General features: G+C 42.3%; 1 protein-coding gene across 2 annotated transcripts in view; it reads right to left on the bottom strand.

Annotated features, from left to right (window-relative positions):
- TBC1D22A (TBC1 domain family member 22A) overlaps positions 1 to 1,507 on the bottom strand; it is a 190,577-nt gene extending 189,070 nt beyond the window's left edge. Inside the window, exon 1 of one of the 2 annotated variants that reach the window (XM_020796989.3) lies at positions 1,239 to 1,507. In XM_020796989.3, coding sequence (XP_020652648.3) covers positions 1,239 to 1,300 — 62 coding nt within the window. In that variant the 5' untranslated portion in view covers positions 1,301 to 1,507. The remainder of the gene's footprint in view (positions 1 to 1,238) is intronic. The other variant, XM_078394394.1, reaches the window with a different exon arrangement.
- Between the last annotated feature and the right edge of the window lie 12,777 nt (positions 1,508 to 14,284).

Below are 14,284 nucleotides of genomic sequence, written 5' to 3'. Positions count from 1 at the left end.
CTAATAATAAAACCCATACATTTACCTGAACATGCTTTCTTCATAAAAAATATTATTTTCTCCTTGAATTGTCACATTTTTTCTCCACAACAGAGCCTATGCACTTATGAAAGACACACAATCAAGACAAAAGAAAATGAGGAAGAAAAAGAAGTGGTTTCCTTTCTGGTAGCATGAAGATGCACTGATGGGGAAAGCAGCATTTGTTTTTATTTATAAAGATGTTTTTACTCAGGAGTCCTATTGGAACAGAGTTCTAAGCAGTCAGTCCTACAAGTCAAGAATTATGTCGGCAAAAGTGAGCACACTGTGCACAGTAAAGAAAGAACATTAAGAATATCATCCTTCAGTAATACTAATTATCTATAATCTAGTTAATTACTACTTCTCATAACACTTGCCAGCGTTTCCTAGTTATAAAGCACTCAAAAGCAGTTTACCAGTTCTTTTTTCTGGTGGTGTTATGGGACTGTGCAGCTTCTCTGAGGTCACACAGGCTGCCTCCCAGTCCACAGCTTGATACTTTAACTCACTAAACTATCCAGCCAGAGTCATCCTACAAGTGAAATATATTTTTAATCACATACTGCATTCTACTTTTCTTGCTCCAGACTTTATCCAGACCTATTCTATTTAAGAACATAACAGCAGAGTACACCAATAAGCCATGTAAGGTCAGCATGTTCCCCTAACAGTAGCCAAACAAATGCTGCCAAGAAACAAAACCTTGGCACTTGATTTCCACAAATAACGCTGTCTCTGAGTGAGTTTCATTACTTAGCTGTCACAAAACAACACTTTAAAAACTGAGGTTAAGAGCCAGAAAACTCATCTGTGCTATGAACTTGCTACACAAGCCACAGGCAAGCTACGCTTTCCACAAAGCTCCTCGTTGCAAAATGGGGCAGAGAGAATAATACTGGCGTAATCTGTAGTGTTGCTGTAAAGCTTGCAAAGCACCGGTAAGTATGCGAAGTATTTGGAACATGCTGCAACAGGACGATACTATAAGCCATAATTATTGCCACCAACAGCCACCACTCTTGGAAACCCCGTCGTCCTGCCCGGTTTCAAAGACGCCACTCCGCACAAAATGCCATCAGGATGTGTGTTTACGTAGCGCCCGCTTGGCCCAAAATAAGCGGGCGAGGATTTCAGCCTTTACGAAAGCCAGGCTGACCCGTCCTGCCTTGACAGCCTCCTTAACCACCCCTCACAAAACCTCTGCTGCCTCTTACCTGCCCGGCACTCGGGAGACGTTCCGCTTCCAGAACTGCTTCCTACCCCCGTCGCTCGCCATATTCCCATCACCTCATCGCTTTTCTATCCCAAGGCCGGGCACGACAGCAACTCGGACGAAGCCAGGCCGTGCCCCGACCATACAGCGGCCGGCCACCCCGCCTTCGAGGATAAACTCTTCGGGATTTACTCTACCCCTATTCCTTTTCCTCCTGTGACAGAGCAGCACGCTGCCATCTTGCCACCTCGCAACAATCCCTCTCCCCATTGGCTACGAGAGGCCAAAAGCCTCCTACGCCCAATCACAAGTAAGAGTACAGTGCCGTGTGCTCAAATCGCCCAATCAAGATCAGCGAATCTTCTTCGAAGGCAGCTAGAATTCCGACCAATATAGGACAGGGGAAGAGGGAGAGTTGTTTCCTGACGTTTATTGGCTCTCCGCAAACTTCCTCATCCCTGCCTTTCTGGAGGGCCAGTCACTTTGGAGGTGGTGTTGCCTTACACAAGGCTGTGACATACTCTGGGCTTTAAAACCTACAGGAGAGTGTGGAACACGTTCCTGCTCTTTTGCACCCGAGCACCAGCAGCGTGCATTAATGTTTTAGACTTCCAGCCCTTGCCTGCTCTTCTCTAAGATAAACTGGTCTGACTCCCATCTCCTCTGTTTAGAAGGCTACTGAAAACTCTTGTGCTGAAGGATCTCTTCAGTTGGTTTTAAAACTGGCTGTTAGACGATGTTTTTTGACCTGCTTCTGAGATATGTTTTTGAGCTTTTGGAAATAGTTTCGACAATTCCAGGATGTTAAAAGGTAATTAAATACATCGTTTATGGGGCAAAGTAGTTTAAGCCACAAGGGTTGGTTAAGTTTGTGGCAGCATAAAAGGAGGTAATTTGAATTTCTCCGGCAAGATGGACATTTTTCTTTCTGTGTACTCTCTTTCTTTAGCATATTCTAAATAAAATAACTTTTGAAAAATACATATGGCTTACTTCAAAACCACACAGGTCTTTCAGATCCAAATGAGACTTGTCTGTATTTACCTTCTGAAAACTAATCGCAAAGCAATGGCAAACTCATTTGCAAAACGGGAGGGGAGTCTTTGTGTTAGAAGCACTTCAGTCCAATTTATAAATATATCAAATAATTTTTGCCCAATAACAAGCAACATCAGGGAACATCAGAATGTCAGCTACCATCAGATCTTCCACAGTTCATGCAGAGGGGCACAGAGTACACTAAAATAGGTTAGAAGTTGCCTGTTCTTTGCTCTTGCAAAGAACTGGTTTGGTACAAAAGCCACATTTTCTAAGGTTCACTTTGGTTTTGCCAGCTCCAGTCAATAGTTTATTCCAAGTAACCCAGTCCTTCACTTGACCAGGGACTTAGACTTTTCTAGGGTTCCATCCATTTTAAGAGGTGGGTAGCTTTCTCTGTCAACATTTTAGTCCTCACATTCTCTGCTGTTTCTTCAGGGGACTGAGTCAAAGCAGATGTTAAAACAGCCGGATGCCTTATTAATATAGCGAGCTATGCTTCTGAGGAGTTTAGATCCAAGGAAAGGAAGCTGATCAGGCAAATGATGGGAAAAAATGCCCAGAAGACAAAAGCAGTTAAAGAACTGTGTCAAAATCTCCAGTTTGAGAGAGTGTTTAGTGAACAACACAGTAAACTCTTAAATAAAATTAACTTTCTGGATCCATTGTTAGCAGCACAGATAGCTTTACTGGCTCAAAATACCTGTATCAGTTCAGTGTACAATCTATGACCCTTAGTCGACAGAAGTAGTATGCATGCCTCTTTTGATTACTGTAGTCTATTGGGGCATATATATGAAAATACAGCAACGTTCTCAGTAGCTGGCCCCTTTAACTGAGAATGGTTGACACAATCATTGTGCCAGTGCTTTGCTGTTTGTATTGGTTACCAGCCCATTTCCAGTAGCCAGTCCATTATAAACCCATAAATAATTTGAGAGTGTCTTGGCTGAAAAGTTTCATCGTCATATTTATTTACCTGGATCCTAAGGTCATCAGCAAAGGTTCTCCTCTATATGACTTAGTAGATGAGATGGGATGGGTGTCTGCATGAAAACAGGCCTTTTCAGTGGTGACACCCTGTCTGTGGAGCACAGCAGCTTGCCTTTTGTTTAATGTTATGGAGTTTTTAGCACCAGCTGAAACCCTTTTTGTTCATCATGAGAAAGAAAGATTGTACTGTTTTTGGTCCTTTACAGTTTTCACTTTTTTCAAGTGGTTGTACAGTAGTTTTATAGTGTACAACTGCATTTTTTATTCCTTCCTGCTAGATTTACTCTATATGAAGGGTTGCTGATAAGTGTTGAGCCTTTCCCATAAAAAATTGAGCTAGGAAGCTGTAACTGCCACACTATTCTACATATTCCCCCAGGAAGTCAATGCACTTGCGACATCTGTCCTGCAGCTTCTTAAGTCCCTGCAAATAAAATTCTTCGAACTGCTGGTGTAACCACTCATTTGTGGCATTAGTTGCCTCAACAACACTCCCAAATCGTTGTCCCTTTAGGTGTTTTTTGAATTTGGGGAACAGATAATAGTCAGAAGGAGCCAGGTCGGGAGAATAGGGTGGATGGGGCATCACTTGAAAGCCTAGGGACATCAGTTTTGCCATTGCTTCACCTGCAGTGTGTGATGGGGCGTTGTCATGCAACAGGATGACAGCTTTGGAGAGCTTTTCTTGACGTTTTTCCTTGATGTTTTGCCTCAACTTCGTCAATAAAGCACAATACACCCTACAACTACCTGTTGGAGGTAGCCCACCAGCAGAACTCCCTTCTTATCCCAAAAAACCGTTGCCATTTGCTTCTGCACCAACCTTTGCACTCAGAACTTATTTGGCCTGGGGGAACCACTGTGCCTCCATTCCTTAGACTGTTCCTTTGTCTCATTATCATAACAGTAGATCCATGTCTCATCACCAGTTACCAGTTTGCCCAGGAAATCTGACTCATTTCTTGCAAAATGTTCCAAAACAGCCACCAATGATTCCACGTGTTTCCTCTTTTGTTCAGTTTTCAAAAGTTTGGAGATCCACTTTGCTGCCAGCTTTCTCATTTCAAAGTCGTCGTGGATAATGGCACCAACTCTCTCACGTGATATTCTCAGATATATAGCAATACTTTTGTCTGATATTTGGCGCTCCTCCTTGATCATGTCATGGATGGCTTTCGCATTTGCAGGCACAGAGACAAAAACAGGCCTTCCACTGGGTTTCTCACTTTCAACACCGAAATGGCCAGTTTAAAAATTGACAACCGAACGTTTAACTGTTGCACATGAAGGGCCACTGTCACCCATAGTTCATGACATTTCATCATGGAACTGCTTTGCACCTTTCCCTTGGAGAAACAGGAACTTGGTTATGGTTCTATGCTCTTCCAAATTGAACTTTTCTGGAGGTGCCGCCATGTTCACTTTGGACCGGAAAATGAAAGTTAAGTTAAAATCATAGGTAGTTGATTTTTGCACCATTGAATATAGACAAATTGGCCAATACACCCTGCAATTTGTAGCTTCCTAGCTCAATTTTTTTGGGAAAGGCTCTATACTTATCAGCACCCCCTCGTATTATTCTATACCTTCTGTTTTTATGTATCAAAAAGGTGCACCAACAATGTCTTGGTGCACCTTTAAGACATAGATCAATTTTTGTGTGAACCTACAATCAACACAGAAAGTACTATATTTAAGGAACAGGTTTATAGACAAAGTGTACATGATCGTAGAGTGAGATGAGGCCCAGAATATGACAGTTGCATTGTTAACATTGCTAACAAAGTATTCGCGAAGGCTTTCACGGCCGGGATCTAATGGTTGTTGTGGGTTTTTTGGGCTCTTTGGCCGTGTTCTGAAGGTTGTTCTTCCTGACGTTTCACCAGTCTCTGTGGCCGGCATCTTCAGAGGACTGTAGTAGGAACTCTGTCCAAGCTAACAAACTTTCAGAATGTTGATTGCAAAAATATGCTGGCATGAGACAATTAGTTAATACTAATTAGTTCATTCACAGTTGTTGGCCAAAATCTTATTAGTTATGTCTGCTGGCAGACGCAGTTGGTGTAAATGTTTGTGGCGAGTTGACACAAGTTAAAAAGTTAGCATAGGCATTTGCTGTTGTGCTCTGAGTCACATAAATTGATGCACAACAGTAAATGCCTATGCTAATTTCTAAATCTGTGGCAGTTGCTACCAAGCTTCACACCAGTTGCATTATGCAGATATAAAAACAAAATAGGATTTTTGGTAATAAGACATCTTCAACATGTAGAAGCAAAGAGTACTGTCAAGAAAGAGTTGTGCTGAAGCAGAGTTTTAATCAAAACCTTTTGACTATTGTGAAAACTTGCTTATATTTACAGTATGCTAAGAAGCCCTCAACTTTTCATGTAAAGTTGTAAAGTCCAGAAAACTTTAATTATTAGGCAATCTAAAAGTATAATTACTCTTACGCACCAGAACAGTGCAATACTCTTAACGCCCAAAAGTCACATTTTGTTGTAAACATCACACAGAATAACATCTACAATGTAGGGCAGTGGTTCCCAACCTTGGGTAACCGAAATGTTTTTGGACTGCAACTCCCAGAAACCTCAGCTGGCACAGTTGGTGGTGAAGGCTTCTGGGAATTACAGTCCAAGAACACCTGAGTTACCCAAGGTTGGGAACCACTGATGTAGGATATTCTATGAAGAGCTGTGAACAATGTCCCCAAGTTTTAGCCACTGATCATGTACAGTTTTTTTAATTATGTGCCACATTTATATCCCACCTTTTACTGTGTGTTTGTGTGTTTAGTCGTTTAGTCGTGTCCGACTCTTCGTGACCCCATGGACCAGAACACGCCAGGCCCTCCTGTCTTCTACTGCCTCCCGGAGTTGGGTCAGGTTCATGTTGGTTGCTTCGCAGACACTGTCCAGCCATCTCATCCTCGGTCGTCCCCTTCTCCTCTTGCCATCACACCTTCCTAGCATCAAGGTTTTTTCCAAGGACTCTTTTCTTCTCATGAGATGGCCAAAGTACTGGAGCCTCAGCTTCAGGATCTGTCCTTCAAGTGAGCATTCAGGGTTGATTTCCTTTAGAACTGATAGGTTTGTTCTCCTTGCAGTCCAGGGGATTCTCAAGAGCCTCCTCCAGCACCACAATTCAAAGGCATCAATTCTTCGGCGGTCTGCTTTCTTTATGGTCCAGCTCTCACTTCCATACATCACGACAGGAAAAACCATAGCTTTGACTATTCTGACTTTTGTTGGCAAGGTGATGTCTCTGCTTTTCAAGATGCTGTCAAGATTTGTCATCGCTTTCCTCCCAAGAAGAAGGCGCCTTTTAATTTCAGGGCTGCTGTCTCCATCTGCAGTGATCATGGAGCCCAGGAAGATAAAATTTGACACTGCCTCCATATCTTCCCCTTCTATTTCCCAGGAGGTGATGGGGCCAGTGGCCATGATCTTAGTTTTTTTGATGTTGAGTTTCAGACCGTTTTTTGCACTCTCCTCTTTCACTCTCATTACAAGGTTCTTTAATTCCTCCTCACTTTCTGCCATCAGAGTGGTATCATCTGCATATCGGAGGTTGTTGATATTTCTTCCGGCAATCTTAATTCCGGCTTGGGTTTCTTCCAGTCCAGCCTTCCGCATGATGTATTCTGCATATAAATTAAATAAGCTGGGGGACAATATACAGCCTTGTCGTACTCCTTTCCCAATTTTGAACCACTCAGTTGTTCCATGACCAGTTCTAACTGTTGCTTCCTGTCCCACATATAGGTTTCTCAGGAGACAGATAAAGTGGTGAGGCACTCCCATTTCTTTAAGAACTTGCCATAGTTTGCTGTGGTCCACACAGTCAAAGGCTTTCGCATAGTCAATGAAGCAGAAGTAGATATTTTTCTGGAAATCTCTGGCTTTCTCCATAATCCAGCGCAAGTTAGCAATTTGGTCTCGAGTTCCTCTGCCTCTTCGGAATCCAGCTTGTACTTCTGGGAGTTCTCGGTCCACATACTGCTGAAGCCTACCTTGGAGGATTTTGAGCATAACCTTGCTAGCGTGCGAAATGAGTGCAATTGTACGGTAGTTGGAGCATTCTTTGGCACTGCCTTTCTTTGGGATTGGGATGTAGACTGATCTTTTCCAATCCTCTGGCCACTGTTGAGTTTTCCAAACTTGCTGGCATATTGAATGTAGCACCTTAACAGCATCATCTTTCAAGATTTTAAATAGTTCAACTGGAATGCCATCACCTCCACTGGCCTTGTTGTTAGCCAGGCTTTCTAAGGCCCACTTGACTTCGCTCTCCAGGATGTCTGGCTCAAGGTCAGCAACTACATTGTCTGGGTTGTCCGGGATATCCAAATCTTTCTGATATAATTCCTCTGTGTATTCTTGCCACCTCGTCTTGACGTCTTCTGCTTCTGTTAGGTCCTTCCCATTTTTGTCTTTTATCATGTTCATCTTTGCGCAAAATGTTCCTCTAATATGTCCAATTTTCCTGAACAGATCTCTGGTCTTTCCTTTTCTGTTATCTTCCTCTATTTCTTTGCATTGTTCATTTAAGAAGGCCCTCTTGTCTCTCCTTGCTATTCTTTGGAAGTCTGCATTCAAGTTTCTGTAACTTTCCCTATCTCCCTTGCATTTTGCTTCCCTTCTCCTCTCTGCTATTTCTAAGGCCTCGTTGGACAGCCACTTTGCTTTCTTGCATTTCCTTTTCTTTGGGATGGTTTTCGTTGCTGCCTCCTGGACAATGTTACGAGCCTCTATCCAAAGTTCTTCAGGCACTCTGTCCACCAAATCTAGTTCCTTAAATCTGTTCTTTACTTCCACTGTGTATTCATAAGGGATTTGGTTTAGATTATACCTGAGTGGCCCAGTGGTTTTTCCTAATCTCTTCAGTCTAAGCTTGAATTTTGCTATGAGAAGCTGATGATCAGAACCGCAGTCAGCTCCAGGTCTTGTTTTTGCTGACTGTATAGAGCTTCTCCATCTTTGGCTGCAGAGAATATAATCAATCTGATTTCGATATTGCCCATCTGGTGATTTCCATGTATAGAGTCGCCTCTTGTGTTGTTGGAAAAGAGTGTTTGTGATGACCAGCTTATTCTCTTGACAAAACTCTATTAGCCTTTGTCCTGCTTCATTCTGAACTCCAAGGCCAAACTTCCCTGTTGTTCCTTTTATCTCTTGGCTCCCTACTTTAGCATTCCAGTCCCCTAGAATGAGAAGAACATCTTTCTTTGGTGTCAGTTCTAGAAGGTGTTGTAAATCTTCATAGAATTGTTCAATTTCAGTCTCCTCAGCAATGCTGGTTGGTGCATAAACTTGGATTATTGTGATGTTGAATGGTCTGCCTTGGATTCGTATTGACATCATTCTATCATTTTTGAGATTGTATCCCATTACAGCTTTTCCCACTCTTTTGTTGACTATGAGGGCTACTCCATTCCTTCTACGGGATTCTTGCCCACAATAGTAGATATGATAATCATCTGAGCTGAATTCGCCCATTCCTGTCCATTTTAGTTCACTGATGCCCAGGATGTCGATGTTTATTCTTGCCATCTCCTGTTTGACCACCTCCAGCTTCCCAACGTTCATAGAACTTACATTCCAGGTTCCTATGCAGTATTCTTCTTTGCAGCATTGGATTTTCCTTTCACTTCCAGGCACGTCCACAGCTGAGCGTCCTTTCGGCTTTGGCCCAACCACTTCATTAGCTCTGGAGCTACTTGTACTTGTCCTCCGCTCTTCCTCAGTAGCATGTTGGACGCCTTCCGACCTGAGGGGCCCATCTTCCAGCGTCATATCTTTTAGCCTTTTGTTTCTGATCATGGGGCGTTCTTGGCAAAGATACTGGAGTGGCTTGCCATTTCCTACTCCAGGTGGATTGCGTTTAGTCGGAACTCTCCACTATGTCCTGTCCGTCTTGGGTGTCCCTGCACGGCATAGCCCATAGCTTCTCTGAGTTACTCAAGCCCCTTCGCCACGACAAGGCAGCAATCCATGAAGGAGCACCTTTTACTAATAAGCTGAAAGTGGCATATGTCTATGCATAGCTTTCCTCCTCTCTATGTTTTCTCTTCACAACAATCCTATGAGATAGGTCAGGCTGAGAGGGTCCAGTTCGGAGCAGAGATTGGAACACCAGTGAGTTTCATCACTGGGAAGAAATGTGACTCCTGGTCTCCTGAGGCCTAACCCAATGCTCTACTACACCACATTGTATCGCTTTTTAGTATTATTTTCTACAGCTGGGATTTTTTAAAAAGTATCAATGATTTTATTGCATTTCGCCATTGGGATACTTTTGTGATCCACTCATGCAACATGTTAGGACACAAATAGCCCATGTTCTTTTCCAGGAAGTTTGATGCTGAGAAGCAGAAATGACATACTCTTAGTAGGTTGGCCCAATTCAGAGGAGGCACTGGGATTTACAATGAGCCATAACTCTCACCCAACTGCTAACCCTCAATAGATTGAAATTCTCGTGGGATCAGAAAGTACTTCTAGAACTCATACAAAGCAGTTTTTAACAAAATCCTAATGGATAAGAGTTCATACAGTTTCCCCAGAATATTGGTACACGAGGGCCTTATGAGAAATGCAAAAGAGTGAGGGGGTTCTCTGAGCCTGCCTCTAAGATAGACTGGCAGAATTTATGAGAATTTTACCTGACTCAAGTTAAGTCTAAGGGCTTATTCGTTTGCCCTTCAAGCACAATATTCAGTTAACATTCTGGCTCTGTAAGCTCACTGTAATGTTTACTGACCTTTCATATTTGCAGATTTGCAGAGGTTATACAAGAGGTTTAATGAAATATGAGCCGCCTTCAGTAACTGAAGCAGGAACCTAAGTGGGAGTGAGTGGCAAGGTCATGAGCAGATCATTACATAGTCTTACTAGATAAATTGAAATTAAATCCAGAGGCGTCACTTGCCACAAAAATTTGAACTGCATTTGACAGTAAACTATGACAGGCAAAGAATAATACATAAAATATTCATTTGGTGTGCTCTGTTTTGATGAAATACAGTATGTTTTGATTTGTGGTATTATCAGTGAAAGGAGGCTGTCACTTTATGTTCTGTGGCATGGGTAAACGGTATGGTTTTACCATCTGGATCCTTTAATAAGATACCTTGCTCATGAGTCATGATGTGCAACATGCTGTCAAGTCACTTCCAGCTTATCGAAACCCTAATAGGATTTTCAGGGCATGGGAGATATTTAAAGGCTAGTTTTATCATTGCCACACTCCAGTAAGGTTCCATGGCCCAGTGGGCATTTGAACCCAGGTTTCCCGAGTCCTAGTCTCTCTATCAGGTATGCCACACTGGCTCTGTTTGTAGAGGCTAACGTAATATGGACCATTGGCAGACTTTTTTCCAAGAAGAAGAGTACAGCATTGTGGACTTCCATGTAAGAAATACATGCTTCAGTTTTCCCTTGACCTCCGTTTGTTTGAGGTGAGTACAAAATTGGCTTTGGCTTTTTTTTCTGGACTTCTGAACTTTTGCAATTTACTGTATTTAAAGTCCAATAATAAACAAATGTTTCTTAAAGGCTGCAAGTCAAAATCTGCCTGGTAGAATTCTAGTTAATGGATGAAATGTGGCTCCCTCCAGGTGCAGCCTACCATTTTGGTTCCCTGGCTCTTGAACTCCAGAAATCTCCTTATGTGCTATGCCCCCTACAACAGCCCTCTCATCCCTAGGCTTTACCTGGGACTCTCTGCTTCTTCTCTGTTTTCCTACTGATACTGTACTCCATTTCCTGCATTTATCTCTTTCCTTTCCACGCATTTGAAAGCCTGCCAGGAGATAAGCTACCTGTGGAAGGCATTGTCAAAATGGGGCGGGGTGCGTGGAGGTTGTGCCCTCTTCCTCCTGGCCTCATCCTTACTCTCCCCATTTCTTCATTCTCAATTGTTCCTCCAAGTTCCTTTTTAAACAGAAAATGGTTCCTTACACTACCATTATGTCCATCTATATGTAATGGGCAAAACCCTCTTCATGTTCCAGATGTTCCAGATGGCAGCAAGGAATTGTGTTCTGCAATTGCTCAGCGGGTTGCACATCCCTGGCATGACCGATTGCACAAGGTGCTGGGGGAAATGCCTGAGGGACAGCACTTCCGCCTCAGTGCTAGAGAAGCTGGCTACCACAGGCACAACAACCTTGAGTTACACACGTGGCGTTGTGCAACAGGATTTTGGCCAGTGTGTAGTTCAGCTCTCAGAAGTAAAGAAACTCTATTTTATATTAATGTTCTGAGGAGGGAAGGGATACCTTACTGGCGAGGAAGCAAAAGAAGGGCAAAAATAATGAATCTCTTTGGCACAAATCTAAAATAACCAGGCCACTATAAGACTCAAGCAATAACCCTAAACCTACCACTGAGTCACGAGCCAAGCCATGATGGGCTGTTGAAATATAATGCCATCCGTGTGTTCTGCGTGTGAATGCTAAAGAAATTTTTAGTTTTTCTTCTGTGTGCTTTGGAAGTTTCATTAAATTAGGGTGGCTGTATCCTGTAGCAGGACTCTCATACAGCACACATTCGATGCTAAGGGTGTTTTGGGTTTTTTTGGTTTTTTTGCAATATGCTACACAGTGCTGCTGCTTCTGAATGGGCGAGAGGATGCATATCACAGAGCAGGAGGGAAAGTTACGCTGCTCTCATGTCTGCCTTACTGATGAACATAGTGCAGTATTTTATTTTGTTTCCTTCAAAAGTGGAGGCAGCAGGCCTTTAGATGGATAGAGCCGATAAACAAACAGCGCCCTCCAGGCAAATGTCTGTTAATGCTGTTGTTCTCCCCAGATGAGTAACCAGTATGGGTGATTTTTTAAAAAGTAAAGTCTGTCACTCAAATGTGCAGGATTGTTACGTTTACACTCATTGCAATGTTGTTTTTCACAGGAGTTTGTTTTTTGCAGCTTTAATATTGTAATGGATCAACCAACATAATGACACATCATTTTGAGCAGTAACCTGAAATAGGCTGTAAGTGTTCCAATGAGGATTAATTCTATGCCACAGCCTTTTTTCTTAAAGTGTATAGGAGCCATATCAAGAAGGCAGGAGGAAGAAAAGAAGGAAGGAGATAACAGAGAAGTCCAGTCTCTGGACCAATTTGGACAGGAAATCTGTTTCATGCTTCAGAGGATGGACTACTGCAAGATTCTCTTTTTTGGATTTTTTGGTTAACTTCCTCTAACAGCAGGGATTCACACAGAATAATAGCTTCAAGTCCCCCAGACTTGTGCACCACCTTTTCTCATTAACTGCCTCTTACCAACTCAGTAACTCACTTAGAGACATTTGCAAGAGAAATACAGTACTGTAATAAAAAGTTTTCATTTACTTACACTTGAATAGATCAAACAGTCAATTGATAAACATGACTGCCTTCAACGGCAGACTTCAACAAACGTAAGAGAGGTGGGAAAAACACGGAGCAAATAGGTGGAACTCTCTTTGAATTCAGAGGCAGTGAAATAATTGGTTATTACTGGATACATTGATAGTCACCCCAGCCCAGAAAGGTACCTTCTCAACCAAACTATTAAAGGCAGCATGCAAAGCTACAAAAACTGCAACTCTTTCTAGATGGGGCTATCTTTAAAGATGATATGGAAGCTACAGCAAGTGCAAAATGTGAGAGTCTGGTTGGTTCAGGAACCTTGAAATACGATTTTATCTCCCTTATTCTGGTGCGCTTGCATTGGCATCCTGTCTCCTTCAGTGCCAAATTCAAAGTACAGTACTAATATTAACCTATAAGGTCCTTAACAGCTTGGGATTTCATTATCTGTCAAAACATCTCTCCTTAAGAAATTCTACCCAGACCACCCACTTTTCCCAGGCATTGCTGTTGTGGGTGGCTACACTATAAACTATCACCAACAAAGAGTTATCAGCCCCTGCTTGGAAATTTCTAGCAAAAGGAAACATCATTATCCCCAGCACACGTAGTTCCATTGTCCAACTGCTCTTGCTGTTAAGGCATTTCCCCTGATCTTAGAGTTGCCTGGCCAACAGCATCCCATTCCCTGAGAATTCAAGACCAGTGTCTCAAATCTACATGCAGATCCTTGTGATGTCACAACAGTAGGGCCATCAGCAGTCCTTGCAAAATGTAATATTTGTGTGAGAGAGAAACAATGTAGTGACTCAGTAATGAACGTAAAGGCCAATATGTGAATTTGAGTAGCAGCAACAGTTCTATGACATGCAAGATAATATTTTAAAAGTCAGGGTACTTTTGAAACCATGAGACCATCTAGCCAAACCCCTAGGCTTTGATGGGTTGGCAGCATCCGATTCTCGATTTCTGGTTCAAATGTGACATCTTGAGAATTGGCCCCAAGATATGCCAATACTGAACTGTTCAACCAAGTCTACTCTCCTATAAATCTAAGATGCTTATGTCTCATCATGCCCTCTTCAGTGGTAGAGAATAAGTCCTTACTCCCTTTTCCATAATAGGCCTTCAAATCATATGTGTCCTCTCTCTTCATCTCAGCTTCACAACAGACATTGCTTCTCCGGACTCAACATGTCCAATTCTTCCATCTTTTTCTAACAGCATTTATTTTCCATACCTCTGACTTTCCTTATTGCTCTCCTCTGAGCCCATTCTGATTTCTCTTTCTCCTTTTGAAAGTTCAGCACTAGAAGTCCTACAAGTTAAAAGCTATGGTAACTTCAAAAGGAAGGTTTTTACCTGTTGGTGAAAGGACTCTAAAGAGTGGGCCAACCTAGCCTCGTGAGGCAGGGAATTCCATCTACTCATCATTGCATGGAAATCAAGGTGCTTGTCGGCTAACTCCTTTACAGGGAGCTTCCAGAGGATGCTTTTATTGTGCAATTGCATTGCCTTATTTATAGAACAGCGTCTTTTAGAATTTTTGTACAGATGACATACTTTTCCTTTAGTGGTAAAGAATTTAATAAAGTACAATAAATAAATTTTCTTGTATTTTCTCACTAGACCTTCTGTCTTTTTTCTTATCAG

The sequence above is a fragment of the Pogona vitticeps genome, chromosome 5 (assembly GCF_051106095.1).
Source record: "Pogona vitticeps strain Pit_001003342236 chromosome 5, PviZW2.1, whole genome shotgun sequence".
NCBI classification, from domain to species: domain Eukaryota; kingdom Metazoa; phylum Chordata; class Lepidosauria; order Squamata; family Agamidae; genus Pogona; species Pogona vitticeps.
This window is presented reverse-complemented; position numbering and strand designations above follow the sequence as displayed.